Source organism: Fistularia commersonii, chromosome 23 (genome assembly GCF_037954325.1).
Source record: "Fistularia commersonii isolate RoL2024-O1a breed Wild chromosome 23, RoL_Fcom_v1.0, whole genome shotgun sequence".
Lineage (NCBI taxonomy): Eukaryota > Metazoa > Chordata > Actinopteri > Syngnathiformes > Fistulariidae > Fistularia > Fistularia commersonii.
Genome location: NC_141306.1, coordinates 6,837,766 through 6,865,686, shown reverse-complemented (window position 1 = coordinate 6,865,686; position 27,921 = coordinate 6,837,766). Strand labels below are relative to the sequence as shown.

At 44.9% G+C, this 27,921-nt stretch overlaps 1 protein-coding gene across 1 annotated transcript; it reads right to left on the bottom strand.

Moving 5' to 3' along the window:
- Positions 1–773: 773 nt before the first annotated feature.
- On the bottom strand, positions 774–27,678 carry myo15aa (myosin XVAa). Its single transcript, XM_086170461.1, has 64 exons — positions 27,289–27,678; positions 26,961–27,043; positions 26,735–26,798; positions 26,499–26,608; positions 26,220–26,294; positions 24,908–24,998; positions 24,465–24,568; positions 24,315–24,378; positions 24,130–24,243; positions 23,872–24,033; positions 23,109–23,222; positions 21,963–22,021; positions 21,620–21,743; positions 21,339–21,434; positions 20,990–21,121; positions 20,788–20,913; positions 20,285–20,362; positions 20,033–20,187; positions 19,892–19,937; positions 19,680–19,804; positions 19,389–19,506; positions 19,114–19,289; positions 18,949–19,033; positions 18,805–18,858; positions 18,621–18,702; positions 17,729–17,865; positions 17,468–17,563; positions 16,974–17,209; positions 16,678–16,868; positions 16,216–16,288; positions 15,196–15,387; positions 14,991–15,106; positions 14,775–14,869; positions 13,779–13,914; positions 12,264–12,328; positions 11,986–12,117; positions 11,819–11,879; positions 11,385–11,514; positions 10,925–11,021; positions 10,742–10,829; positions 10,535–10,650; positions 10,207–10,266; positions 9,885–9,960; positions 9,666–9,781; positions 9,280–9,398; positions 8,909–9,050; positions 8,523–8,634; positions 8,322–8,396; positions 8,039–8,241; positions 7,737–7,855; positions 7,564–7,627; positions 7,203–7,275; positions 6,957–7,030; positions 6,795–6,877; positions 6,559–6,689; positions 6,398–6,492; positions 6,164–6,241; positions 5,994–6,090; positions 5,734–5,894; positions 5,027–5,160; positions 3,755–3,888; positions 1,959–2,092; positions 1,597–1,737; positions 774–1,512 (listed from the first exon to the last, which is right to left on the bottom strand). Exons 1-64 carry the CDS (start codon positions 27,676–27,678, stop codon positions 1,411–1,413), a joined length of 7,311 nt encoding a protein of 2,436 aa, XP_086026587.1. The 3' UTR covers positions 774–1,410.
- Positions 27,679–27,921: the final 243 nt, after the last annotated feature.

Here is a 27,921-nt window from a genome sequence, read left to right as displayed (position 1 = left end):
ATCAGAGGCAAGAAATCTGCCAGCAATTTACTCGGGAACGCCCACCGCAGCCGAGCGTTCTCGAGGGGTGATGGGTTTATGCAAAGGGACGCGCCGGTTGGGCGGGGACGTTTGAAGCCTAAACCAGGACGGTTTGAAATTATGAATTCTCAGTCTCACTTAAATTACATTCAAATATAAGTCATCCTGCCGGCCGTTACGTGAATGCATATAATGCAAAACATTATATCTGTATTTATATTAAGGTCATGCAAATGTCTCTTGTTTTGCACTTATGCACTCCAGAAAAAAAAACAGTTTGGCCTACAAGCTTGTCCATCAAATCTAATCTGGTGAATATTTGATATTAGATATCTGCTGTCTTTTTATTCTTGCTATTGTCTGTCCTCTGCCCTTCTATTTATATTTATATTCATATTTATTTTCCTTTTTTTTTGACATAACATGACTGTGACAAAGGAATTTCTCCTATGGGGATCAATAAAGTTCATCCTATCATCTGTTACCTTATCTTATCTTAATATAGATCCAGGACTGATTGTAGACCGTTATGATGAATGGTGTCGCACCCTGCTTGTTCATCTGTCTTATTTGAAAATAATGAACGGTGAGAAGACGCAGCGCTCAGAAAATGACCAAAGACAGCAGTTCATTCGAGTGCAGAGGCAAAGAAATAAAGGTTGTATGACTGCAAATAGACTTTAATAGACATAATTACATTTGCATTAATATATTTAGAAACTATTTACATAGAAAATGTCATTGTAGTAAAAATATTTTCCAAGTGCAAATTGTAAGTTGTGGCTATAATTTATCCTGACTTCATGACACTGGGGGATTGCAGATTGTATGAAACTGTATTATCATTGAAACTGTATGTCCTTCATAGAGCCATAGACAGCAGCAACGGTGCTGGGCATAATATAGATGTACAAGTTGAAGGTATCCTTAAACATACTCAAAAGTTTTCTCCAAAATAATAAATAATGTATTTGTTTTTTTTTATTTTTTTTCAAATGACTCTTCTTCTAAGATTTGTCTGCCATAAGGCCCACAATCTCAATCTCTGAAATCTACTGGTTTGCCTACATACAAATGCAACTTTTTTGATTCTATCTTGCTTGTTTTCGGTTGTAGTTATTTTTTCTAGTGGGGCAATTAGAAAAAGAAAATATAGAAATATTAAAAAAAAAAAAATGCGACTCAGTCAATGCGACAGAGGCCTGCTAGTCATTCCGACCCTTGTTTTGTATTGCTTATATTGTCTAAGACTTTCTGTTCAAGTTTGAGATGGACGTCACCACAACTATGTCTTATTTGGATCTAATTTTAATTAGCATACTTTGACTTTGTTTCTCGAAAAGAGGTAGATATATGTTTCTGAGTTACATTTGTGCGTCCCTGTCTGTGCTATAGCAGGGTGATTTCGCTCGGTGGCAATGTGAGTCTCTTTTGTCTGACAGACAACATGTTCTCCATGTGCATCGCAACCACTCTGCACAGCTCCAGACCCTGCAGAACAAACAAATAGACAAACACTCATCACAAACCAGGCGTGTAAAAAAAGCTGGCTGGTTATTTCCAATGTACACATACCTGTTCCAGTTGAAGCTGTGTGACGCGCTGGTCCAGCAGGTCTCCTATCATGATCTCCACATAGGGGTAACTGGAGCCTGAAGTCGGTCTCTGAGTGCGAGTTGACTGCACTTCCTTCAAAGGGAAACGCACCACGGCCTCCTAATCACACACACACAAGCGCGTGCAACCACGTGAACACAACCTAAAATGTGCACCTAAAATCAGTAATGTCTGCGTCCAGCAGAGGGACTGAAATTCTTTATTTTAATGATCGGTTTATTGAACTTGTTCATAAAGCACAGCACAGCTTTCACAATTTATATCAAAAATTCACAACTTTATGAGGGTCATGTGACGACGAGTGTGTGATCCCAGCCTACGTGTGTATCCTTGTTGAGAAAGTGAAGTCCATTCAGGTTCACAGCCAAGATGCACGGGGCGTGGATGGTCCCCGAGCTAGAGCTCTGGATGTAGAAGAAGGAGGAGCCGAACATGGGGAAAGCACTGACGAGACCTGGAGACAGGACACAGCGGGTCAGCATTAAGACACAGACGGAGATTTAACAAAACCATAACCAGTTTTCAACTTCACAAATACAACTTTTTTTTCCTGCATGGCACTTCGTCCGATAATCAACTTAGCAATGTGTATCATTCGATTGTAAAATCTGGGTTTCCTCCAAGATGGACATGCCCGGAATACTTCCCCTGGGAGGCGTCCAGGAGGCATCCTGACCAGCTGCCCGAGCCACCGCATCTGACTCCTCTCTATGCCCAGGAGCTCTACTTCTCGACTGAACTTTTCACCCCATCTCTGAGGGAGAGTCCGGCCACTCTGTGGAGAAAACTCATTTCGTCCGCTTTTATCCGCAATCTCGTTCTTTCGGTCAGTACCCATACCTTTTGACCATAGGTGAGAGTGGGAACATAGATCGACTGGTAAATTGAGAGCATCGCCTTCAGGCTCAGCTCCCTCTTCTCCCGCTCTATCCTTTCCTAACTCGTGAACAAGACGTCGAGATACCTGAACTCTTCCACTTGGGGCAGGACCTCTTCCCCGACCTGGAGTGGTCATTCCACCCGTTTCCGGTTCAGTATCATGTAATCGCCCGCAAGAGCATTGAAGTCTCCCAGTAGGACAAGGGAGTCCCCGGTGGGAGCGCTCTCTAGCAGCCCCTCTAGGAACTCCAAGAAGGGTGGGTAAACTGAACTTTTGTTGGGTGCATAGCCACAAACAACAGTCAGTACCCGTTCCCCCACTTGAAGGCAGAGGGAGGCTACCCTCTCGTCCACCGGGTTGAACTCAAACGTAAAGGTGCCGAGTCAGGGGGCAATTGTTATGGCTGCACCAGCCCGGCATCTCTCACCGGGGACAACTCCAGAATTAAAAAAAAGAGTCCAGCCCCTCTCGAGAGGCCTGGTTCCAGACCCCACGCTGCGCGTCGAGGTGAGCCCAACTATATCTAGCCGGAATCTCTCAGCCTGGAGCACCAGCTCAGGCTCCTTCCTCGCCAGAGAGGTGACACTCCATGTCCCAAGAGGCAGCTTCTTGCAGCCGAGGATCGGGCCGCCGAGGTCCCCCACTCCGGCCACCGCCGGCTCACACCGCACCCGACCCCCTTAGCCCTTCCTGTGGGCGGTAACTCTCAGGTAAGAGGGACATCAAATTCATAATAATTAATAAAAATAATAATTTTATCCTTTATTAATCCCTGTTCTCTGCCATTAACCCATCATGGATGAACCATGAGCAGTAGGCTGCTGCCCACCAGCACCAGGGAAGCAGTTAGGGGTGCAGTATCTTGCTCAACAACAATTCGACTCAGTAGGAGGAGCAAGGAATCGAATCAGGACCGGTTCCAGAGACGATTGCTCTACTTCCTAAACCACGCTGCACCCCTAAATATGTGAGACATATTTGTGAGCCAACCAAGCTGTTACTTTATCCGTACGTGCAGTCGAGTCATTGCTGATGTTTGTGCATAATAAAATCACTAATGGCTTTGGTTCTGTTAATTAAAGCTGGGTTTCCGGTTCCAGTAATTACAAGATTTCAAATCAGTCCAACAGTTTATCTCTGTCTCAGATCACTATTAATCTATGATGTGAGCTGTTAAAGCTAAACTAAAAGCACGTTCATCAGTTGAGGCTTCATCAGTTTCGACAGGAGTCTTACCGAGGAATTGTGCACGGGCCTGGTGCGGGTTCAAGGGCTGGACCTGCTGCATGTGATGGGTTGTCATATTCAGCCACTGCTGTGGACCCTGTTTGCTGTAAAACTGTGGGGGGACGCACTCCTGCAGCTCACGTCTAATGCACGCACGCACGCACACACGCACACACACACACACACACACACACACACACACACACACAGAAAACTAGAATTTTTTGACATGGATGGATGTATGGGCACACAACATCGTCCCTGGGGGGTATTATTAAGTTATACAGTCGCTATTATTTTGTATTAATTAATTCACTTGTTCAGTATCAATACCACTACCGCACCCAGGGTCATGGGGCTGCTGGAGCCTATCTCAGCTCTTTCCCAAAGAGTTCACCCTGGACCAGTCCCCAGTCAATCACAGGGCCACATATAGACATGTAACCTTCACTCTCTCATCCACACGGGAATTCTGGGCATTTTTTGGGTCTGATTAGCCTGCTGCATGTTGGACTGTGGGAAACAACTGGAAAACCCAGAGGAAACCCACACAGACACGGAGAGAACATGCAAACTCCACACAGAAAGGCCATCTATCAGAAAATAACCGCGGACCTTCTTACTGTGAAGCGTAAATGATAACAGCTGCGCTGCCACCCATTATTATTTGTTTGCTTTAGTTTTTCTTTTATCAGATTCATTTTCTTCTTGTTTAGTGTTTGCTATCAGCAGCCATCAGCATGGTTGAAATGGCAAGAAAGTATTGATATCTGAAAAGCTGTGCAAGATTGGAGTCATTTGCCGCGTCGTTGTTTTGAGTTCTGGTCAATTTACTTTCACTGAGTCATAATTGCAATTCAAATTTCAGCCGAACAACAGCTGACGTAAACGTGTGGAGTTCATGGACATGTCGCCAAGTGAAAACCCACCCCTGTACAGCTGGTACAGTCTGAATCCATAGGAAACATCACTCCAGCTGAGTGTATCAGTGGATGACATCGTAAATACTGCCCCACGGTGTGACCCCTCAGTAAAACCGGCTTCATTGCGACGGGTTCCCCGAAGGTCTTAACCATAATTAGTCATAAAAAGTAAGACGAGGTAGTATTGGCCAGAAACAACTGCAATCCTGTGACGTTCACATTGTTTCCTGTTCATGTGACCTGTGTTTGGATTTCCTGCCAGAGCTGCTTTGTATTACCTTTTACACCTGAAGATGATGTTTGGACAAACACCTACATACGGTATGAAAGCTGCACGTGTGCGTTTCTGTATATTTACATGGAGGGCAGATAGATGGTGTCTTTGGCACGGTGCTGGAGGGCGGCCAGTCTGGCAATCTGCTGAAGATGCTGTTCGCTGCTCTTGCCCTGTGGTACCACACTCAGCAAGGCCTTCAGGTAATCTGGCAACACCTTGCGCAGACACAGAGCCGTGTGTTAAAAGGCCAAGTGAGACTACTGTTACGTATAAACAGAGAATCAGAATGTAGATGAATTAAATGTCCGAAACCTCAAAAATCAATGCCCTGTGGTCCCAAAGCAGTGTTGTGCAATGAAAAGTTTAAAACACAAATATTCTGTATGTTGCGAGCATTACATTCAGAGTGGTGCACATATCTATCCCCATGGAAAACCATTCAGATGAATACAGGACTGTCTCAGAAAATTAGAATATCGTGACAAAGTTCTTTATCTTCTGTAATGCAATTAAAAAAACAAAAATTACTTTTTCATGATATTCTAATATTTTGAGATAGGATTTTTTCTTAAGATGTAAGCCATAATCCGCAATATTAAAATAATAAAAGGCTTGCAATATTTCAGTTGATTTGTAATAAATCCAGAATGTATGACATTTTTGTTTTTGTAATTGCATTACAGAAGATAAAGAACTTTATCACAATATTCTAATTTTCTGAGACAGTCCTGTATAAACCAAAACATCCACCGCTGAGAATGTAAGAATTCCAGAAGTCAGCTCTTTACCTGGTTGTAGTGCATGTTGACATAAAGCTCATTGTCCAGCTTCAGAGGCAAACTCCATATGACTCTCCTGAACCACAGACTGTAGTTTGCGTCCACTGGCTCCGCTTCCGTAGCAACATCCAATATGTATTCACGCTTGTTCAGCGGACGCACGTTCTGGCCTAAAGCGTAATAGAGTTACTTATATATTTATCAGTTTATGAATTGTTGGATCATGCCAAGTTTCAGATCTTCACGGTGACGAGTCACACGGGTCCCACCTCTGTGTGTGACCAGAAAGATGGCATATTCGTCCAAGGCTTCCGGCCTCTCCAGACCCATTTCAAAGCAGAGCTCCTCGATGACGTCCAAAGCAACCTGAAATCGATGAATACCTGAGACTGTGCGTTGGCGTGTTTGCGTGTTTGTCTACGTGTGTGAGACCACTCACAGAACATGTCTTGATTTTCAAATGTCTCTCCATCCCACCTGGCAACAGGAACAACTGTCTCTTGGAGCTCCGTCCGGCCTGGACGAAAAAGACCAGTGAGCGTGAATAGGAAATTCTCGGACAAGCCCCCGCAGAACCCACAATTTCATGTGAAATTATCAGAAATGTCAACCCTGAGATTATCTATGCTGATATAAACCAGGAGGAAGGCAAAGGCTTGCCCGTCAGACGAACCAACATGGCTTTCAGCTCCATGCTGTTGGGATATTGCGTGCGTCCTCCATATTGAAAAGTTCTCCTCAGATTCTGCTCACATGCGTTGGCAATACCTGTAGATACAGATCGGCGATCAGAGGTGATTGAAAGCGAGGGCCTTTGCGAGGCATCTCGTCTACCTTGATACTGCAGTCCCGTGCAAGAACAAGCATCTTGCAGGAATGTTAACAAAAACGGCTTCATAACATCAGAGCAACGGTGAAAGGCTGTCAGGATGTAGAGCAGCCTCCATCCCCTCTGACAGCTGTCCCTGCACAACACACACACAAACACACACACAGCTATTCTAAAAAGTCTGCACACAATACTTTTGTGCCATCTCCCCTCCTCGGTTCCTGTCGATTTTAAGTCTTACGGTTTGGAGCTGGTGTTGGCGGTGACCTGCTTCATCACTTGGCAGTAAGCTTCGTCCTTCATCAGCCCATGATCCGAACTGAGCTGCAACAGGCGACGTCATAAATAGGTGATAAGAATGGCGTGATGTTTTGACTATTGACATTTGGGGACAAATCTGTACCTTGAGGACAGTGGTAACAAGGTCTTGTTCAGTCTGACCCTTCAGGGGGAAGTCCCCCATGAACTTCATTACAGCTGGACAAAAAAAGCAGATATGATATAATACCATGTATTAAATGCAATTTAAAATATACATTTTAATGCATGTTTTAAATGTTTTTTTTCATCACAATGAAGGGTGCTCTGATGTGTGTATGTGTGAGTGTGAGTGCAGTCTGTCACTCTTTCCTTAACCTTCTCTCCTCACCTAAGAAGATATCAGCAGCCACCCTGTTCATCCCGCTGTCTGAGAAATCAATCAGCGACTCCTGGATTGGAGACTGGAGAAGCAAAGATGAAAAAGGAGGAAACCCTTAAAATGTTGAGTTCAGAAATCTAGATTAGGACTCAAAAGTGAAGGGATGAATAGAAAAAATATACAATCATTAAAGTTCATGATTCAATGCACAGTGGAGGCCTCAGGCAGTTGTTTCACCACAAGACTGCAGCACCCCCTGCAGGAATGAGTGCTATATTCTTCTACATTTTGCATATATATATATATATATATATATATTGATCATCTATATTTTACATTTTTCTTATTTCTCCCCCTGCTTAAAACTTACCTTGGAGAATTTCACCATGTCAACTGGATCCCTGCTCTCTTTTCCCTTTTTGATTTTCTGATCACTGTTGGGAAAGAGCCAGCACATACTGTTTAAACCTGCCATTGTGTGTATGTGAGCATGTGTGCGTGTGTGTGCGTGTGTGTGTGTGTGTGTGTGTGTGTGGGTACCACCTCCTGTTTCTCTGTGCCTCTCTGAAGTATTTCTTGGCAAACTCAACCATGTGGTACTGGCTGCCGTGCAGAGGGAGCCCATCCATCTCTCCGCTCTCTGCGTACGTCTCGCTCACCACCTGATACACACACATAGCAAAGCCTCTGAGCTTGAAAAAAAAAAAAAAACACAAAATATGATGAAATAGACTTAAGGTGAAGGTGACATTGGCCAGTGTTTCTAGGTGCGGAAGATAACAATAACCACAGTCATTCCTTCATGGGAAAAGATATAGTGGAAAAGAGGAGTTGTCAGCAATTACCTCTATGGAGCGATCAAGCTCATGGGCAGCTACGGCCGAGCCCATCGCTACGGCAACAGTAGCTGAGGCGGCGACTCTCCCCTGTCTGTCCCGAGGCTCCACCCGATCAGCAGGTAGATTCAGGAAGTCAGGAGCGGCTACAGGTTGGACATACTCACTGGGAAACACTCCCTGCTTTCCATACACGGCCCCAAAACGCCAGCCTGTACACACACACAGAGGGTGGTATCATAGAGTCTCACACACACACACAAAATATATCATAAGGTTTGGTCAAACCCACCGAACTCAGGGGTGTCTTTCTTCAGTTCTTCCAGCAGCATAACCTTCTTCTTCACAATGCAGCCATAATATTTTCCTGGACATACAGAAACACACGTACCCGTTCGCCTATGTGTTGATGGACACAGAGATACTCACACAGCTGCAGAAAGAGAGCCAGAGCCAGCTTGTTTGCATGTGTGCGTGCACGTGGCTGTCTCACCGGCCTCCAGCCTATCCATCTGCTGCAGTCTGATGATGTCTCCTTTATGGAAGCTGAGCATCGTCCTGTCCTCGGTGATGTAGTTCCGCACGGCAACCGCATATTCCGAGTCCTCACAAAAAAAAAAGCATTACATGTGGACACTGACTCGTCGCTAAACACACTACAGTGTAACGTCCACAGGAACCACAGTCATATGTTGCAGAAAAAACAAATAAAATAAAACAAAATTAAATCCCCCATGGAAAACTCCTTGTTTGACCATAAGTTGTTTGAATGCTGACAAAAAATACATTTTTATTTTAAGTGACAAATGCCGCCATTGAAATCCATAACATAAATACAGACACACACACACACACACACTTAAACAAAAGCCTCCTGACCTTCTTGAGCTCTGTGAGGAAGTAGTCGATCATGTTCTTGACCTGAGGCGCCTTGGCAGAAAAGAGGATCAGCTTCTCATTAATCAAGTTGAACTCAAGCATGTTCCTGGATGGTATGGACACGAACAGGATGTCCGAATAGCTGTACAGGAAGTCAGACACAAAAGCAGGAAGTCGGAGAGAAGAAGCAGGTTCTCAGGTCAAATCACTTGCAGTCAGTGTGGCTGTTCAATGAGGAAAATTGAGAGGTTAAAGGAGGTGTGTTTAGCTGTGACCTCTCGTACTATCACATTTGATGGTTTGTTTGTTTTTTTTTGTTGTTTTTTTACTGAAAATAAAAGTTTGACAATCTGCAGTCGCTGAAAACCCACCTGTATGGTCTTAGCACTTTGAAGTAGTCCGGAGTGGTGGAGCCGCTTCTGACCATCTTCAGCAGCTTGATCCCTTGGTGAGATACAGAGAGCACCTGTACTCCTGTCCCTACACTTCCCTGGGAGGAACCAAACCCATACACACACACACACACACACACACACACACACACACACACACACACACACACACATACATACATACATACACACACACTCATTATACTTATTTAAATGAATTGTAATGGGGATGGACAGGATTAAGTGGCTGGAGTTCATATTAATGGTAAAGGTTTAATAGTGAATCCCCCTATTCTGATAAATATTTTGTGATTATTGTCGTGCTTTGCTCCATCTTGATATTTTAAAAACAGAAAGAAACTCACGGAGGCAGGAAAAAGGCGAGAGAAGTAGATCTCCCACGAATCTCTCGCCATGGTAACCACTTTCTTCATCACATTCTCATCGTAAGGTCCTGAGGTCTGATCAACCTGGTTCTCTGCTGTCAGAAAACACAAAGACCACGATAAAGAAAAATAGACAGTGAGGGTAATTTTTGTTGTTGCTGTTGTTTTTTTATTTATGGTAAAGTCATTGTTTCATACCAAACAGAGTTTTCATCTTCTGTCTCTCTTCCTGGGTGATACGAATACAGGCTTCAGAAAATGTATCATGGACGACCTGCAGAGCAGCTTAATTAATATTTATGGCAGCTATAAATGGATTAATATTCATCTTGCTATTATTCCCTGCCCTTAAAACTGTGAATAAACATGTTTTGGATCTGTTGTATCTAAACAATCAGCCATAATGTGAGGTATGAAGTTCTCAACACACTTTAACAAAAAATAGACAAGTACCATAGACCTAACATAAAATCACCAAAACATAAATACATGAGAAAATATATTAAGCACATGAATCCACCTGTCGGAAGATCATATCCAGAATAAGAGGATTGTTGGTGGTCTCTTTGGGATAGAACACCTGTAAAAAAGGAAGCGATAGAAACAAGGATTATAATGAAAGAAGAGGAAGAAGAATCTTTGTAAAGAATGTGAAGTAGAAAATAAATCTTTGGATTGTGTTTTAAATAGCAACAACTTCTTGGCAGCAGACTTCCCAGTATGACAGCCTGATCCCAGAATACATGATGCACTTTGTATTCTCAGTGTGTGTGTGTTTTCTTTGAGTTTACCAAGATGTGATTATACACACACATACACACATATAGGTGTGTGTTCTTGAAACCCACCTCTTTCCTAATGAAGAGCTTCCAGGGGACATTGGTGTAAGTGTAATATTCATCACTGGTGCTGCTGTGGAGCTGAGTCTGTCTGACCTCCGCCTCCACAGGCAGCTCTCTACACACTGGACACACACACACATACACATACACACACACAGATATGTATTTTTGCTTTCTGCTCCTCAGGATTTATAAAGACGCACAACATCTCACCTGATACAGGGGGTTGAGACTTTGTCTTCTTGGATTCATTTATTTCTCCCTCATACCTTCGTTGGGACATTTGAAGCTTCCTCTGAGTCTGAGGCACAGGCATGATACACTTTGAGACTGTGTGTGGGTGTGAGTATGTGTGTGAGTGTGTGTGTATGTGTGTGGTGTACGTCTGGCAGGTACCGGTTGTGGTGGGTTAGCCATTTGGTCTTTGAGGATCTCCATGGCTTCATCGTGAGGGTCTGGCTTCTTCACAAATGTCTTTCCATCATCTTTTTTACTGGAAAAACCATAAACAAAAAATAAATGGATTGGAGCCTTGGCTCTATTTATTAATTCTTCATTGCTCCCTAAGATGGTGAAATTCTTAGTTTAACTGTAAAATCGATGAGAGAAGGGCTGGATCCCAGCAGGTCAGTTTTGCAGTATAGTCACACACACACACACACACACACACACACACACATGTAAACGCAAGAAATCAGGAAGAAAGCCACAACAATCGCAGTCATGTGTGACCCCAGACATACAGTATGTGCACAAAATATACCTTCCTAACAACTTCAATTCTTTCTTTTTGCAATGTAGAGCTTAAATGTTTTTGCAGCTCTGTTCTCAGATGCCGCGCGTGCACGTGTGTCACCTCGGAGGTGTTGTGCTGGACGGCTGGTGCTGTTTGATGATGTCCTTTATATCGTGGCTCGGCTCCATGCGCTCGGTGTTACTCGCGCTGGATCGGACCACGTCCTCGGGAGGCGGCCCGCGGATCTGACCTGGACATTTACTTCCCGTTAGATCGAGCGTGTGTCAATATATCGCTCTCAAATACGTACGAGCGGTCTGACTTTTTATTTTCGAACAGAGTTATTCAGCTGTCTGTATCACTAAAAGTCAGAAGGTAATTTTAGGATATAATTGGTCCGGATGGTTTTCCAATCTCTTCGCCGTGACACGGTCGATCTAAAAGCGGTTTGTTTTTCCAACCTTGTAATTGACTATCAGACTTAAATTCAAATTACATCTCGCTAGAGCTTCAAGCTGCTTCGTGAGGCAGTAATGATGACATTTGCCACATACTCATCTTCCCCCTCGCAGCATCAGGGCCAGGCCTGTTCCGTGAATCTTCCCTGTCGTTGGTCTGCGGAAATTATGGAAGGAAGCGGGTATAAAATGATTTCAGCACGTGTGTGTGTGTGTGTGTGTGTGTGTGTGTGTGTGTCGTCGACAGTCGTGTGTGTACCCACAGGGCTGTGTGCCGGAGGTTGTGAGGGTGAGCGGTGCTGCGATGGTGGTGACAGCGGGGCCGGGGCTGCGGGGGGGAAAGAGGACAACATCTGCTGCTGGATTGCGATGGCCTGCATTGTCATCTGTTGAGCCTGCAACACAGAAAGCAGCAGCAAAGAGTGTTTTGAAACACCATCAGCGAATACGGAATCTGAAGCGTCAAATCAAACGTTGTGGTGTATTTTCAGTTTTTGCTGATTTTGCATTAGCATTAGCGGGTGGTGGATATGCGACCGACCAGAATGATAGCCTGCTGGTTGATGATGGCTTGTTGCTGTTGAGTCAGTAAAGCCTGCTCGGGTTCTGCGGGAGGATAAAACCACACAGATACAAAAAAAGGTGTTGTTTTAATGTACTTTAAGAGAAATAGAAGCGTACTGCAGATCTACTTCAAAAGAGAGCACACAGGAGAACCTTGGTGGTCTGGTTGAACTATTTGATGAGACATTTATGTGGAAAGAAGACATCACTCCATCATGCCCACACTCTTTGGGCCACACCCAGGAACGAGAAGCGGCGGCACACCCCATCATTGTACCTGCCGCAGCCGTCATCGCAGGCAAGCCCGGAACCACGGGGAGCGACGGCATCCCGGGCAGACCGGGGACACCCGTGGCTCCGGGGGCGTGGGGGGCCGTGCTCGCAGCAGCGGAGGACGCGTGAGCGGACGACTGCTGCGGCGCTACGACGGTGGCGGGAGTGATGGAAGGCGGAGTCTGTTGGTGGTAGGGGTCTCGGGGCCTGTTGTATTGGTTAAATTGTTGCTGCTGCTGTTCGGGGTGATGGAGACGGGAGGGAACTGGCATTGCGGGGATCGGGGGCATCATTCCTCCTGCTACTGGAAGCACCGGCACCGCTTGGGGAGCAGCAGGAGGAGGAACAGAGCGAAACGCAAAGGTGATCCAAGAGCTTTGTCTCTATTTTTACTGATTTATTAACATACATGGTTTGGAGAAGGCAGCTCTCAAAGATAGTATAACCTCACTCAATTCTTACATGCTCTTATTTCTACATTGTAACAAACAAACAAACTTATTTGTACCTGCAATGGATATCATGCATTACTACACCAGGGAAAGGGAAAGAGAGATAACAGTTTTCTCAGTCCGAAATTCTTTGTTGACCCACTGAATTCAGCAGAGAGAAAGATAAGAAAAGGTAAATGTTCCCAAATGCAACGTCCGAGTAGAGACGGAGGTGGAGAAGAATGACGGTGACAAAAAGAACATTTGGCAAGGTAGCCAACGAACGGACGTGTCGGATGAACCAGGAGAAAAAGCAAATGAGTCGTCCTCGGTCACGGAGGACGGCCTCCTTTGCATTATCCATGAAGTCTGATTGTTGTCACGGCCTCTGAGCCGCACGCCACGGCAGGGTAGTCACGAGGTCATAGCTTTCCCGTCAGGCACGTGTTCAGAGGGCGTGAAACACACAATCTGATCCGGACAGAGATCTCAAGAGGAGGGGAAACGTATAATTTCTGCAGGTTTGAAGTTGAATGTCAGCTGTCTAGTAAAGCTATTAACTTTAACAAAATAGAAAGAAGAATCAGCAGGTCTTATCTGAGAATAAACCAGAAATAAGCAAAATCTGTAAATTAGCAGACTCCAAAAAAGTTAAGCTGGTTGGAGTTTCCTGGATCGGCCAAAAAGCGTGCTACCCTCTTAACCAAGAGAATGATTAAAATCATATTTAGAGAGGGGAGGCAGAGACCTAGCGATGGACCAGAAAGGCCCCAGTTGGTAGTGAGTACCTCCGGGGTGTATTCCTGGCGGATACGGCCTGCTGTTGGCCGTCTGACTCTCCCCCTCTCCTCGTCCTCCTCCCGTGACGCCTATCCCTCCTCCTCCCTTCATCCTCGCCGACAAACGTCCGGTCTTTTCAACGTCCTGTTGAGCGCAGGGGAGCGAGAAACGAAAAGAGTGCAGTTAACAGAACGATGTGGAGGTCCGGATAGCTGAATTTTGATGAATGAGAAAAGCAAGGCAAAAGATAGGAGGGAGAGAAAGAGAGAGAGAGAGAGAGGGCATGACGGAACAAGAGAGACTGGATGTATTGTGTTGGTTGACTGGAGTCGGGACAGGAACTGAATACTCCCCAGGGAGTACCGTACTCCCTGGAGGAAACGCAACCCATCCATGAAGAGAGGAAATCACAATAATACCTATAATGTTGAAAGTTTTCTTCGGTACATGTATTCTTATTTTCTCAATATGATTGTGCATCTAGATAATTGGAGCCAACAAGAGTCAATATGACGATGGGCTGAGTGACAACAATGTGGATCCTGAAAAGGGTCTAAAAGATGTTAAAGGCGTGGCTGACGTGCCTCTTCCGCGTCCCGTGAAGAGTTTCACAAACAACGAATGGAGAGAGTGTCTTGGATCGGAGCCCGAGGGTCATCTGTGCTATGAAAACAATATTTCCCTGCCAATCCCTTCACGCGACGACCTCCGACTGGTTTGATGCCGAGGTGAAGAAACTGCGAGGGTTTTGAGAGGACGGTGGCGGGTCCGCTGCCTGCTGTATCCGTCACATACGGTAGAGGATCTTGTAACCCAAGCATCCGTGCTGCCGGCCATTGTCTCCGCTCCATTCATTCATCCACAGGTGCGGCGTCTCACATGTTCCACTCGTCCGTCATCACTCCGTTCACATGCAGATCGGTCGGAACCCACGCACGATATGACAAGGCTTTTCAAATTGTTGAACGAGCAATTCTAGCAAAATGAAGGTGACGTATACTCACGATGCCGCTGTCCGACAGCACCGGGTCGAACAGGCTGTCCAGGTAGCGGTCCATTCCTCTCTGGGTCTGACTGTCACTGAACGCATCAGACTCCACTGGACGCAGATAGGAAACACACCCGGTCACTAGCAGTTTCAAAGTTATTTCTGTAAACGACGTGCATTTTGAGCAAGGTGTTTTGTTTTGTTTGTAAATTCCCCTTCACACCCCCCGTACCGTGGCTGTAGTAGCCGTCAGAGTCGGGCAAGCTGTAGGCCAGTCTGCTGCTGCCGCTTATGGGGAAGGAGGTTGGGAGATCTTCGTCCGAGTCGAAGCCGCTGCCGAAGAAGGCTCTGGGAGAAGGAACCCGGACAGTCGGCGGGTTTGAAAATGTTCAAAACATTCCCTTTAATTCATTTAAAGACCAGCGCGGTCGACTGACAGGCTGGTGTTCGCTCGGACCCTCGCGGGGTCATCGGTGCTGATGATGAAGTAGCTCTTCTGCTTGGGGAAGTTGGTCGGGAGCTCCAGGTCCGCAATCAGGTCCATCACGTAGTCGTGACCCGCCAGCTCCACCCACTGGCCGTGCTCCTTCATCAGGACTGAACTTCCCCTCCACCAGTCCAGAACTCCCCTGCAAGATCACACACCTCAGATGCCAGCCTTCTGCACTGTCCTCAAGCGTGACTTGCAATATTATCAAAAAAAAAAAAAGATGAAGCCAGACTTGTGATTTTATTAATATCGGAGGTTTGAACATAACAATATTGAATTTGCCTGGTGGGAAATGAAAGCCGTTTCGAGAGAAGAGATTTTCCTCGAAAACAAATGAATAAACTTGATTTCCAGTGTATGTACTCTTTATACCCTGAGATTTTGATTTTAATTTTTTTCATTTGATTATTATTCTTTCATTGTCTGTTACGCTGCTGCTGCCAAATAATAATTTGCCAATCCTGGGATCAATAAAGTACATCTCATCTCGCATCTCATCTAAAATCAGGTCAGCAACCAACTCCAACAGACAGTCACAATTTCACCGAGATTTGAAGAAGGATTCTCAGAACCCAGAACCGATTTATGCATTTTCAGTCAAAAGACCTGACGGTTGTACTTACGGATATGGATGACTGACAGCAAACATGACTATGTAGCCGCACATTTACAAAAACAACACATTAACTGCACTTAAAGAATACGCACAACATGCATAATATCAGAGCGTGAATATGTGGGTCTAAATCTGCATATGGAATTTAATGACTGCTAATATTTACCAGTCGTCTTTGTTTTATTCACTTGATATTTTTGCTGTCTGCTGTAGATGGGTTTGTGTGTGTGTAGCAGATTCTCAATTTAGGCATCATAAATATATTCAAAATCCAACACCTCCCTACTAAACATTAAAAGTAATGTCTGCAAAACAAGCCAACCCGACAGGAGTGTATGGTATGAGCAGCACCTGTGGTGCAGTACGTCTCCTGCCAGGTCCTCCCCTGTGGTCCAGGAGTGGACCGGACACAGGAACGACCCTCCTGCCAAGACAGATGAGCTGATAAGTTACACAAACAACTTGTTTCCTCCAGCAGATGTTTCCCATGAAGGAAGACCATTTTCAAACCAAACATAAAAAAGGTTGGAAAAGGTAGAATTTTGCTTTCACCTTCAATCTTCAAACCATGAGGGAAATCCCATAAAAACTGACACTGCAATCCCGGAATGTCTGCTTTTTTTTATTTTTATTTATTTTTTCTATTTGTGCATTTCATCAAGTGTAGATATTTTTTATTTCTTAAACAGCACACGCTGAATGATGCATTTTCATTTTTGGTTGAACGACAACCGCGGAAACAGAAAATGATGTTTTAAGACAATAGCGTCACGGCTTCTTCAGGCTATGTTTAAAAAAAAAAGTCCAGCTTACCATCAAAACAATGTACTTGAAGCACCATGTTAGCTTTCTTCCTGTTGGCCGTCCACTCCAGCAGGGACAGCGGATAAGTCCGGGCCGTCTCCGGGGCCGGACCACAGCTGAGCTGCGTCTTCTGACTGGCTTGGATCATTCTGTGTTGTAGCAGCGCCTGACAGCCGACGGGGGCATGGTCGGACACAAACCTGGAGACAGGAGAAGGGATGGATACAACACACACGCACGCGCACACGCATGCACAATAAATAATGTTTGTCCCTGTCGTGACTTCTGCATAAAGGCCTTCTTACTTCAGCAGATATTTCTCCATCTTGGGCGACGGTGCGAAGCCGCAGACGCACGCCAGCAGCAGCAGCCAGCCTCTCTCCGCGTTGGCAACGTGCACGTTCCTCCACACCTGGTTGACGACCTGAGCCAGGATCTCGTCTCGTAACCCCGGAGACGTCAGGCCCCTCTGGATGATGTAGTTCCCGAACATGTTTTCCTGCGCCCCGTTCAGGTTAGGGTCCCCCATGAATCGTAACACCTGCAGAAGTCATGAAGAAGGAGCGAATCATCAATGCTGAGCTGCGGTCAGATAGAGTGACACTCTTAAAACGTCAACGCTCAGTTTTCAGAGTTCTGACAGTAAGATGTCTATTTGACGGCCGCTGCTCCCCTGCGGCCCGGTGACACTCAAACAAATCTGCCTTCTGTCAAAATGTCAAAAAAAAAAGACAGAGCTTAAATCACGCCAGATGAGTAAATATCATCCAAGAAGAGAGGTTCTGCAAGCGGCGCCCACCATGTTGAAAAGCTCCAAGGCCTCCCTCCTCAGGTCCTCCTCAATGCGGGTCAGAGGGGATTCCAAGGGAGCCAGTAACATCCCTATCTTCGGTTCCTGCCGACACAAATATCCACAGAGTTCGGACGCGGTGTGATCCTCATGAGCATGACGTGACGTTCGGATCGACCCCCCCGGCCCTGAATCTGAGTTTATACTCATGTAGGAGTGGACCGGAATATTGAAACATGTAAGTGCCGTGAGCGCACCTGCGCGTCTCACCTGGAAGTACATCTGCACGAAGCGGGTGAAGGGGAAGTTGTTGATGTCCAGGGGCAGAGTGAGCCGGTGCGACGAAGCCTCCCGGATGTGAGGAGACTGAAGCAGAGCCAGGCAGTCTGAGTGCAGCTCTCTCTGAACTGGAGAGACACACAAAGACGGAACGGCGAGCGTCGTCGGATCGAGTCCGGAACACCGCGGGGCGTGTTGAGCCGCATTTTGTAATCATAACTTTTTCATTTCATTTTGTAATAAAGCCGCATTTTGTAATAAAGCCGCATTTTGTAATAAACTGCCCCAACGCATTTTGTAATACATTTTGCCGCATTATGTAATAAGTTATTACATATTGAGAAGATCATTACAAAATGCACTTGCAACTTTTTTATTTTCAAGGAAATGTAATAACATGGTGCATTATGTAATAACAATTCTAAAGCATAAGTTTGTTAATTGTATTTTATTTTACTTAAATGTATTCGTAAAAGCTAGGGCTATTATCAGTATCACTGTATTAGCCTAGTAGCAGTACTTAGCAATTACTATCAGTACACTATTCAAAGGTTGCATTAACAGAGAATATTCTATAAATTCCATGTTATTACATTTCCTAGAGAATAAAAAAGTTGCAAGTGCATTTTGTAATAATCTTCTCAAAATGTAATAACTTATTACGTATTACAAAATGCGTTGGGGCAGTTTATTACAAAATGCGTGAGTTTATTACAAAATGCGGCTTTATTACAAAATGAAATGAAAAAGTTATTACATTTTGGACATTTATTACAAAATGCACCGTTATTACAAGATGCGGCTCAACAGGGCGGCGCTGTCGACGCCGCGCAGATGCGACACGAGGGGGTCGGGTTTGCGCCTGATGACTCCTCAAATGTACCTCTTGCCACCTGCAGCAAAGAGCCCAGTTCTGCGGGGATCACGAGGTGCGTGACGTTCACCACCTCCCTCCTGCTCAGCTCCTGAAAGAGTTTGTTTTCGTTTGTCTGAAAAGGACTCGGGATTTAGAGAAGTGAAAGACTCAGTGAGATGACGCAGATGAGTGAGGGTTATCAGCGATGTACCTTCTCTCTCCTCCTCCTCTCCTCCTCGGCCTTCCTGCGGGACTCCAACTTCATCTGCGGTGTAGTCGCATAAAGCGCATCTTCACTACTCGTGATCCCAACATTACTAGTAAAGTCGATGCTGTTTATTATGTCTTGAAGTACCTTGACGTATCTCTTGCGACTCACATACAGGTGGACCATGGAGCGGAACCGGACCAGACTCTCCCTCATCGTGACACAGCGCCTCCTGGTAGGCAGGGTGGGTATAAAACAACTTTGCAGACTAAGCAAAAGCGTAGTGTAGGAGGGCCGAGGCCGAGGGGGCACCTGGTGAGGAAGCCTCTGCAGCGGGCCTGCAGCCCGATGATCCGCTTGCGGAAGGCGACGTAACGTTTCCTGATGAAGAACATACGGGTGTAGCGTTGCAGAGTGACGGCGGCGAGGTGGCGGGAGCGCTCTCGTTTGAATTCCAGCAGCTGGTAGACGCCCTCCTTCAGGAACAACTGTGAGAAAGTGAGGAAAAAAAAAATAAGGTCAGGACACCGTGAGGCCAATATTCAGAACCAAAGAGTCGAAGAGGCTGTGCTGTTGGTCTTCCTCACCTTGGTGAATCCGATACGGTAGGTTCCGGGTGTCAGAGGGCACAGTTTACTGAGCAGCTGCACACAGTTTTCTCCAGTCGCATCTGGAAGCTCCCGAATCCCCACCAGGGACTTGTATCTAGAGATTTACACATAAATCTATTCACAAAAGTGAAACGAAGAATAAATGGCATTTGATCGTCTTTTTCTCTCCATGACGGGGACGGTTTGTGCTGAGCCTCCGATGGTATTCGAGCAAAGATGGTTGATATTATTATCCTTTTACTATTTCACCAATTAATTGTTACTTACCTGAAGAGGAAGACATAGAAGGGCATTCGGACAGGATATCCCTCCCGGCGGATCCTGATGGTCTCCAGGACACCTGAGTGTCTCAGCTGGCTTCCGACCAGATCGTCCTCGAACACGGCCGGTTTCTAACACAGATCATCACAGGTTGGTGTGAGCGGCATCAGAGAGAGAGCTGTCGTGAATGACGGACATGTAAGACATGTGAGAAATACCTTCATATTATTTGGCTTGATGCAGCGCACAAACAAAGGGTTGCACCTGAAGTGTGAAAATAACACCCGTTTAAATCGGCAATAACGTCAGCCATCTATTTTCCTTTTTTAAATTTTTTTTTTTAGGTTTCTTTGTTTAACCTCTCCATCTTCTCCACCAGCTCCAGCAAGGACTGTTGGAATTTGCTGCTGACGGTCGGAGCCTGGTATTTCCTGGTGACCGTACTCTTCCTGGTGTGGCCGCCCCTCTGCTGACCTGTGACTCCGGCATGGACGAGGAAGAGGTTTGACACCATCTGTCGAGATGCGAAGATGCACCTTCAGGACTTGGACTTCCCCGATTTAATGTCACATGACTGGATCACTTGATGAAGATGTCTCTGCCCCTCTCACCTTGTTCTTGCTCTGGATGAACAGGTCGAGTACGTCCTGCCGCACTTGGTCGTAGTTCTTATCAAGGAACTTGTAAACCTGCATCGCGGCCATCGGAAAGAATCAGTTCATCATGTTATAACCTGCAGAAAGTGAACTAAATCCATTGATATCAGTTGTTATAGCAACTTCAAGTTCCTATTTATTTACAAATGTTTTTCATTTTATTGCTAGGTTAAAATGAAGGGTTTGTTTCGTCAAATCATACACATATATGTATGTGTGTGTGTATGTGTTCAATTATAAGTACAATTTCCATGCTGTAAAATAAAGTATTTTCTCTTACCCCAAAAAATAATAAACAAATGACTCCCTTTTACTTTTTATAGTCTACTAGCAAAATATCTATTTTTTTCTGGCTATGATAGTTATATATTAAAAAGATATTGGTTAGTATTTTCTTGAAGATTGAAAAATACATGATTTTACACTATATATACAAAAGACTGATCAAACTTGGCTACCTGGTAGGTGACCCGGCCAGCAAAGTGCTTGATGGTGAATTCTGGCAGGGGCATTTTTGGCTTCAAATACAATGAATTGTTGCCATGGTGATAGTGGCACTTTTGAAGAAAAGTATGGTCTGTCGCCTGGTGACAAAATTTTGCTGTCAATAGCAACAAAGGTAATCTCCGCTTGAACCGAATTCAGTTTCACCTCGCCCACCTGCGGAAAACAGCTCTGGTCATCCAGAATCCTCAGTATCCCGTGAGGCTTTGCGGCAATGAGATCGATGCAGGGCTGATTGTCGCTAAATGGGATGTCCTGCCAGGGGATCTGTTCCCTGGTGTACTCCTCCTTCATGGATACAAACACAGAGCCGTGTTACTCCATCTTTGTTTGTTTATTGCGAGAATGCAACTCAATCTACATCCCGCTTACTGCTTCATATTGTCCTTTATATTGTGCTTTATTCTGCATAATCTTATCATGTGTCACGTCGTCTATCCAGTAAACATTTGCAAATCACACGTGCACTGTCAGTTTGTATTGTGTGTCAATCACGTGGCCTCACCTGTTCTTCCCTGAAGACAATTTTGTTAAAAAAGAATTGCAGATACTCATTTGCATAATTAATGCAAAGCTGCTCGAAGCTGTTGAAGGCCAGATCCTGTTGTTAACCACACACACACACACACACACACACACACACATACACACACACACACACACACACACACACACACACACACACACGCACACACATACAGTTTCGTGTCATCAAGAGTCATAAGATGAAATGATATGTGTGTGTGTTTGTGTGTGTGTGATCCTAATGGAAACGGATTGGTTTACCTCAAAGCCATAGATGTCCAGGATGGAGATGGAGAGTGTGTGTTGGTGAGGATACAATTGAGCGTTGATCCTCTCCGTTAACCAGCGGAAGAGCAGCGAGTAAAGGATCTTGGCAACAGCATCTCTGCGGGGCAGAGGTCGTGTCAAAGAGCAGGACAGGAATATCAGGTGGAAACGAGAGAGGCTTCAGGGCAGAGGAGAGCAAGTGGAGCGGCGCTTTGACGGCGGTGAATGTTTTCTGTGTAAACGTCAATCACTCAAAATGTACGATGCGGTTTTTGAATCTGGCGTTTGAGAGATACAGGAGGGAGAAACTCTCCCTGTGCGCTTGATGCATTGTCACCTGGCATCCACAGCACTTTCCACAGTGAGGGGGGTGTAAATTTTGTCCCGCATCGTCTCCTGCAGGAAGAACAGAAACAAGATGTCACGTTCGAACGGTTTATCAGCCATTTATCAATTTCAGAAATATTGTTTTTTCGACATGAGAGAAGACGGTCGCTTGGAAAGGTGACAAAGTATACCCCGTGACAATGAATTCAAAAAGCAGATATGGCTTACAGTCTCTGTGGATTATTCCCCTTTGAGCAAAGATCATTATGTTTGTTTGGGACATATGATCCATAAACTGCATGCAGCTGAAATTTATATGTAAGAAAATGTGTAAAGAATACACAAATATCCTCAGAACATGGAGTTCCCAAAAAACACATTATTCAATGAAATATACAAGACTTTGGTCATATTGGTCATTTTTATTGCTTTTACTGGAGAGTTGAACTAAAATAAGAGTGAATTATGTCTAAAATAACAACTAAAGCCCTAAATTTACCCTACCTTCATCACAAAACTAGTGATATGAACTGGTGAGAACATCTGTTTCTTTTTGTTAAATGTTATCTTGCATTATGATCAGAAAATGAAATAAAAATAGTGTCACTTTTGCCAAAAACCTACACAATCAATGTCACCAGCTGTTCATAGCGGATGGAGTGAAATGCAGTATGTATACCTTAAATCAATACATGGTGTTCAAGTATATAGATAGATAGATAGATAGCTAGATAGATAGCTAGATAGATAGATAGATAGATAGATAGATAGATAGATAGATAGATAGATAGATAGATAGATAGATAGATAGATAGCTAGATAGATAGCTAGATAGATAGATAGATAGATAGATAGATAGATAGATAGATAGATAGATAGATAGATAGATAGATAGATAGATAGATAGATAGATAGATAGATAGATAGATAGATAGATAGATAGATAGATAGATAGATCAGACAGACTCAAACCTCCAAAGACCTCATGCAGTCAAGCAGACAAGGAAAGAAAAGAAAAGAAAAGAAAAGAAAAGAAAAGAAAAGAAAAGAAAAGAAAAGAAAAGAAAAGAAAAGAAAAGAAAAGAAAAGAAAAGAAAAGAAAGGAAAAGAAAAGAAAAGAAAAGAATGGTAAACATATCACCATGTGGATACTGACTGTGACTTTGTATGTGATGGCTTTCTGCAGCCCCTCAGGTGAAATGTGCAGGAGTTCTGCCACCACCCTGATCTCCTGGGCGCTGACCACCGCCGCTGCCTCCTGGCCGTCTGCCTGCAGCGCAGCAGGAACAAGATGAAGAAATGGTCTGATCCGTGGCGCCTCAAATCATCAAGATAACATGCCCTCCGAGACGAGGATGAGCTACGCTCTCGTTTTTAGCCGATGACTTGATTCTTCTCATAAAACCGCATCTAAAGATGGGATATTTTAAATAGACGCATGAGACTGACCGGCCCCCCCGGGAGAGACGATAATGTGTCTCCTTTGTGTCGGCCTAATGACACGCATCAGGGTTTAATTTGAGTTTATCAGACATCGGCACGATGGGAACCGATCCAACATCCACCGAGGTTTGGTTATTGAATGTCATTTCCAATCGCTAATACTTTTTTATCAACAACAAATATTCAGAATGACATGTTGCCCTGTGCTAACATATAGGTTTCTTTTGTGATAGAAGGTCATCTCCAGAACATTTTTAAAAATGTAAAAAAGATCATTCTCATGCATGTTAAACCCTGTTGGGTTATTATGTTTTTCTCGTTTTAGTTTGCAAAGTAAAACAATACCATAAAATGCCCTTTCGTGCAGAACTTGATCTAGAAATGTGTTGACGAAACGTGAAACCACCTCAGAAAGCGGCCACCGAGAGGAAATGTCTCACTAAAAGAGAAAATGAAACATCCCATAAACTCATCACCTCATATCTCTGAAAGTAAACGTTGCCCAGGTGGAGTATGGAAGACAAAACTCTGTAAATGGCCGACTGGTCGTCAGGAGTGAAGCGCAGGATCTCCATGGCAGCGAGCAGACGCAGGAAGTCCTCCGCATCGTTCTTTCCCGTTATCCCACAATCGCCTCCCTGCGCAGCCAATAAAAATTGAATAAAAGGAAGGAAAAGACGACAGAACAGGAAGCACTAAACGGATGGCGGGCGGTGCCGCAAGGTGCCGTCCACCTGGTTGAGGTAATAGTAGGTCTCAGCCTCCTGGAGATAGAAGGCCTGCTTCTGCTGCGAGGGAAGTCCTGCCAGCATCTCGTAGAAGATATGATAATTCCTCTCTTCTTTGGCCTGAGGAGAAAAACCAAAGCTCATCAAGCCCTCAGACCCAGCCTCCTCACCCTCATGTCTGCAGGTCCTACCTGGAAGATGATACGAGACTTTTCTAGCAGATATTGGGATGTTATGGCACCACTTATCACGCCGCTGGAGAGTCGAGAGGAGAGACTGACATTGAGGAGGAGATCGAGACTGCAGGGGACAAAGTCTCCGTGCGAGGATTGAGTACTCACTCCTCCAAAAAGACCTCAATGTATTTCCCGAAGCGACTGGAATTGTCGTTCCGTACGGTTTTGGCATTTCCAAAAGACTCCAGCAGAGGCGCCGCCTCGAGAATCTGGCGGGCGACGAGCCGCGCGGGATATCGACGACACACATCAGTCGAAGGTCAGTTCATAAGAAACTGATAGATGCTTTCTTTAACAACCTCCCATTAAATTAATCTGAATACACATTTCATCATTAAAAGCATTTCCAAGTATAAGTTAAAGGATGTTGCTGTGACACCTTTTGACTGATGCAGATAAATTCATTAGGAAACACTCGTCCCTGATGGAGGTCACACAGCAGCCTGCTAATCGCAAGGCCATAATTCAGTCTGCAACCAGCTGGAGGAACCAGCAAGTGTTTGTGCATGTGTGTGTGTGTGTGTGTGTGTGTGCGTGCGCGCGCGTACCTGATGCGCAAGGTTAGATTTGTGATCTATTGCTGCGAGGAAACGCAGGACTAGTTTGGTGGCCTCTGTTTTTCCAGATCCGCTCTCCCCACTGAAAGACAGTAAACCACACATTCACCGGCCCCCCTTCAACAGCGGGGTTGAATGAATATAAAAACAAGTATACATATACATATATAAGTAAATATAAGTGATATTTTTATCGCATTTTTTTGGAATTAATTGGCTATTTTGCATCGATTTTCTGATCTTGGAAAATACAGCGGGTAAATTGGTGATTCCCCAAAATAATCAACAAACATTTTAATGTTTAATCAGAAATGACCCGCATTTGATCAAGACACTCGCTAAAGATCATTAGTTATCAGTATTGTTTTTAAGTTATATTTATTCAAGTTATATTTAACTTATATTTGTATGTATAGTAAGTGGTTGAAGGAGCGCTCTAGTCATCTGAAGTTTAAGGGTGAAAAGTTCAATTATCCTGATGGATAAAGTCGAGCTCACTTCCAGGCCAAACTAGACTTTACCTGGTGTTTGAGCACAACTGGCCCCCTCCCCCCTTTTAATAATCAATTAGAGGGGCAATTATTCGATCCTCCTCAGCTCACCGCACACAGCCTGCTGGCGTCTTTGCCTGACTGGAATGAGTGACCCGTCTAATCTTTCATTAGGTGAGGCCTAAACGCCACTTTCACATACAACCGGCTGTAACAGTGGTACGATCCCGGCTTCACGGCTGCCAGCGGCGTGTGTGTGTGTGTGTGTGTGTATGTGTGTGTGTGTGGTTGGGTGGGTGGAGGGTTATCAGCTGCATCAGCAGCAGCTGAGCATGAAAAACATTCCAGCTAACGCTTTGCACAAATTGGCTGTTTGGCTAAAAACAAAGGTAATTATTGGTCACTGTCCACCAGAACTCAATTGACAAACACAAACACACACACAAACACACACACACACACGCACAAGCAGGGTCTACCAACACTCGCCGTGAAACCCAATCTACTCCCAACCCGCTGCTGGCCGGGCTTTCCTTACACACACCAAATTAAGTGGTCCGAGTGTGAGTGTGTTCCCTCACACACACACACACACACACACACACACACACACACACAATGTATGTGCGTTTCAAATGAGGTCTGTATCTCATTTTAGCGGAGCTGAGAATCAGAATCTGACTTTCGCGGTAATTTATTCTGCACAGGAAAGATGAGGAAAAACAAAGAGCATTAAAACAATGACATCTTGTTTGACATACAGTGCATTTCCAGAGAAGGAGCTCCCAATTGAAGAGGAGGATAAATTTTACCTAATTATTATGACCTGGTTTTCTTTGGCATCCATCATGTTTGAATAGGCAGCATTTGCAGTGGCAAACAAATGTCTGAATGAGAAAGAAGAGTATGTTTACTTTTCCGGTAAATTCAACCACACTCCTTCACTTATTCTATCCTCTTATGAATTTCTTATTGTAATGATGGGATTTTTTTTTATAAAAACATGAAATACTCTGTTGTATTTCGAGTTCATAACGGGACCATTTCAACTACAAACGCTTCCACAGTGAATGAAAGTGAATTTAGCTCACGGAGGCTTCTCTCCCAGAGCATGACCCTTGTACTGGAGCACCATTTCTGTCCCGTAGATGTTACTCATCTTGTAAGGGTTCACAGAAACCAGGATACTGCCTATGTACGTCTGACAGTAAACAGGAAATATCGAGAAATAAGACGTGAGGAAACAACAAATAGATATGTACATTGGTGAATTCGACATATGCTTTGACATCAGATAACTGGCCGTCCACATCTGATGGACACTTACGTAGATGAGCTCCCTCTCGAACCTCCTTCTGAGGTTCTGCAAGGCAGCGCCTTCATGCAGCTCCCTGGTCAGAGCAGCAAGACAGCGGTTAGTCACAGTCCTCCGTAAATCGGACTCCAACACCTCGTAACCCATCTTGTGTTGAATTCTTCGAAACTAGTGAATTACTTCGTTAAACGTTCGCTTCCATAGGATCGTTGTTGTTTTTGTTGAAGCTGTTACTTACTCGAGCTGCGTCATGTCCTCGACACCATCTTCCTCCCGTTTATCCCCCTGAGGCAGGACAGGCAGACTTCTGATGGAGTACATCTAAAAACACACACAGACACACCCTGGGGTATACACATGGACTCACCCATATACAGAAACGCACACCTGGATCATACACACACAGATACACGTACACACACAAAAATTATTTTTCTTGGATCATATATTCTGTTCTTTCAAATATTATGATCATTTGTGTATTAAAATAAACACTTGTCTGACAGCTTGCAGCATCAACAGAGTCCAGTTGTAGCCGCCGTCCCTTTTTGTGTGACGACATTTACCTTATCGAACCAGTGTCCCTGCGGTTCCCCCTCCCTGCTCGGATTCCATTCGCCCGGTTCGAGCTCCGGATGTCCCTGACTAATGTGGCCGTGGGGGTCCAGCAGTTCCCCATCTCTATACATGGACCACTTAGTGAGGTTCTGCACCGTCCCGTGGGGAAGCAACATCTCCGCGCCCCACACATCCATGTTCTGCTGACTTCCCGAGGCTTCCGCTCCGGGACTACGAGCCCAGTGCTGTTCTGGGCCAGAACCTTGCACCTGAGGTGGCACGACAGCATAGGAGGAGGGCAGGCGGTACGAGGCTCCCTGGAGGAGGGGGTTTTGCAGAGCGTTGGAGACATCAACCGAGCGAGGCTCTGGGGTTCGAGGGGCCCCCAGTCTTGTCATGATGTTGCCTTCCGGCAGACGGTATTTTGCCCCACGAAGGGTCGGATTGCTTGACAATGCCTTTGACAGATCGAGGTTTTGGGGTGTAGAAGTGGGCTGGGGACCGGTCATGAAAGAGCCGACGGGCAGACGGTAAGTGGCGGATCTCAGGTTTTGGTTTCTCAGCGCATTGGAAAGGTCAATAGAGGGGGACTCGGAAGTCTCAGCGGAACCGGGTTGCTTAAACAGGGATGTGGTCGGAAG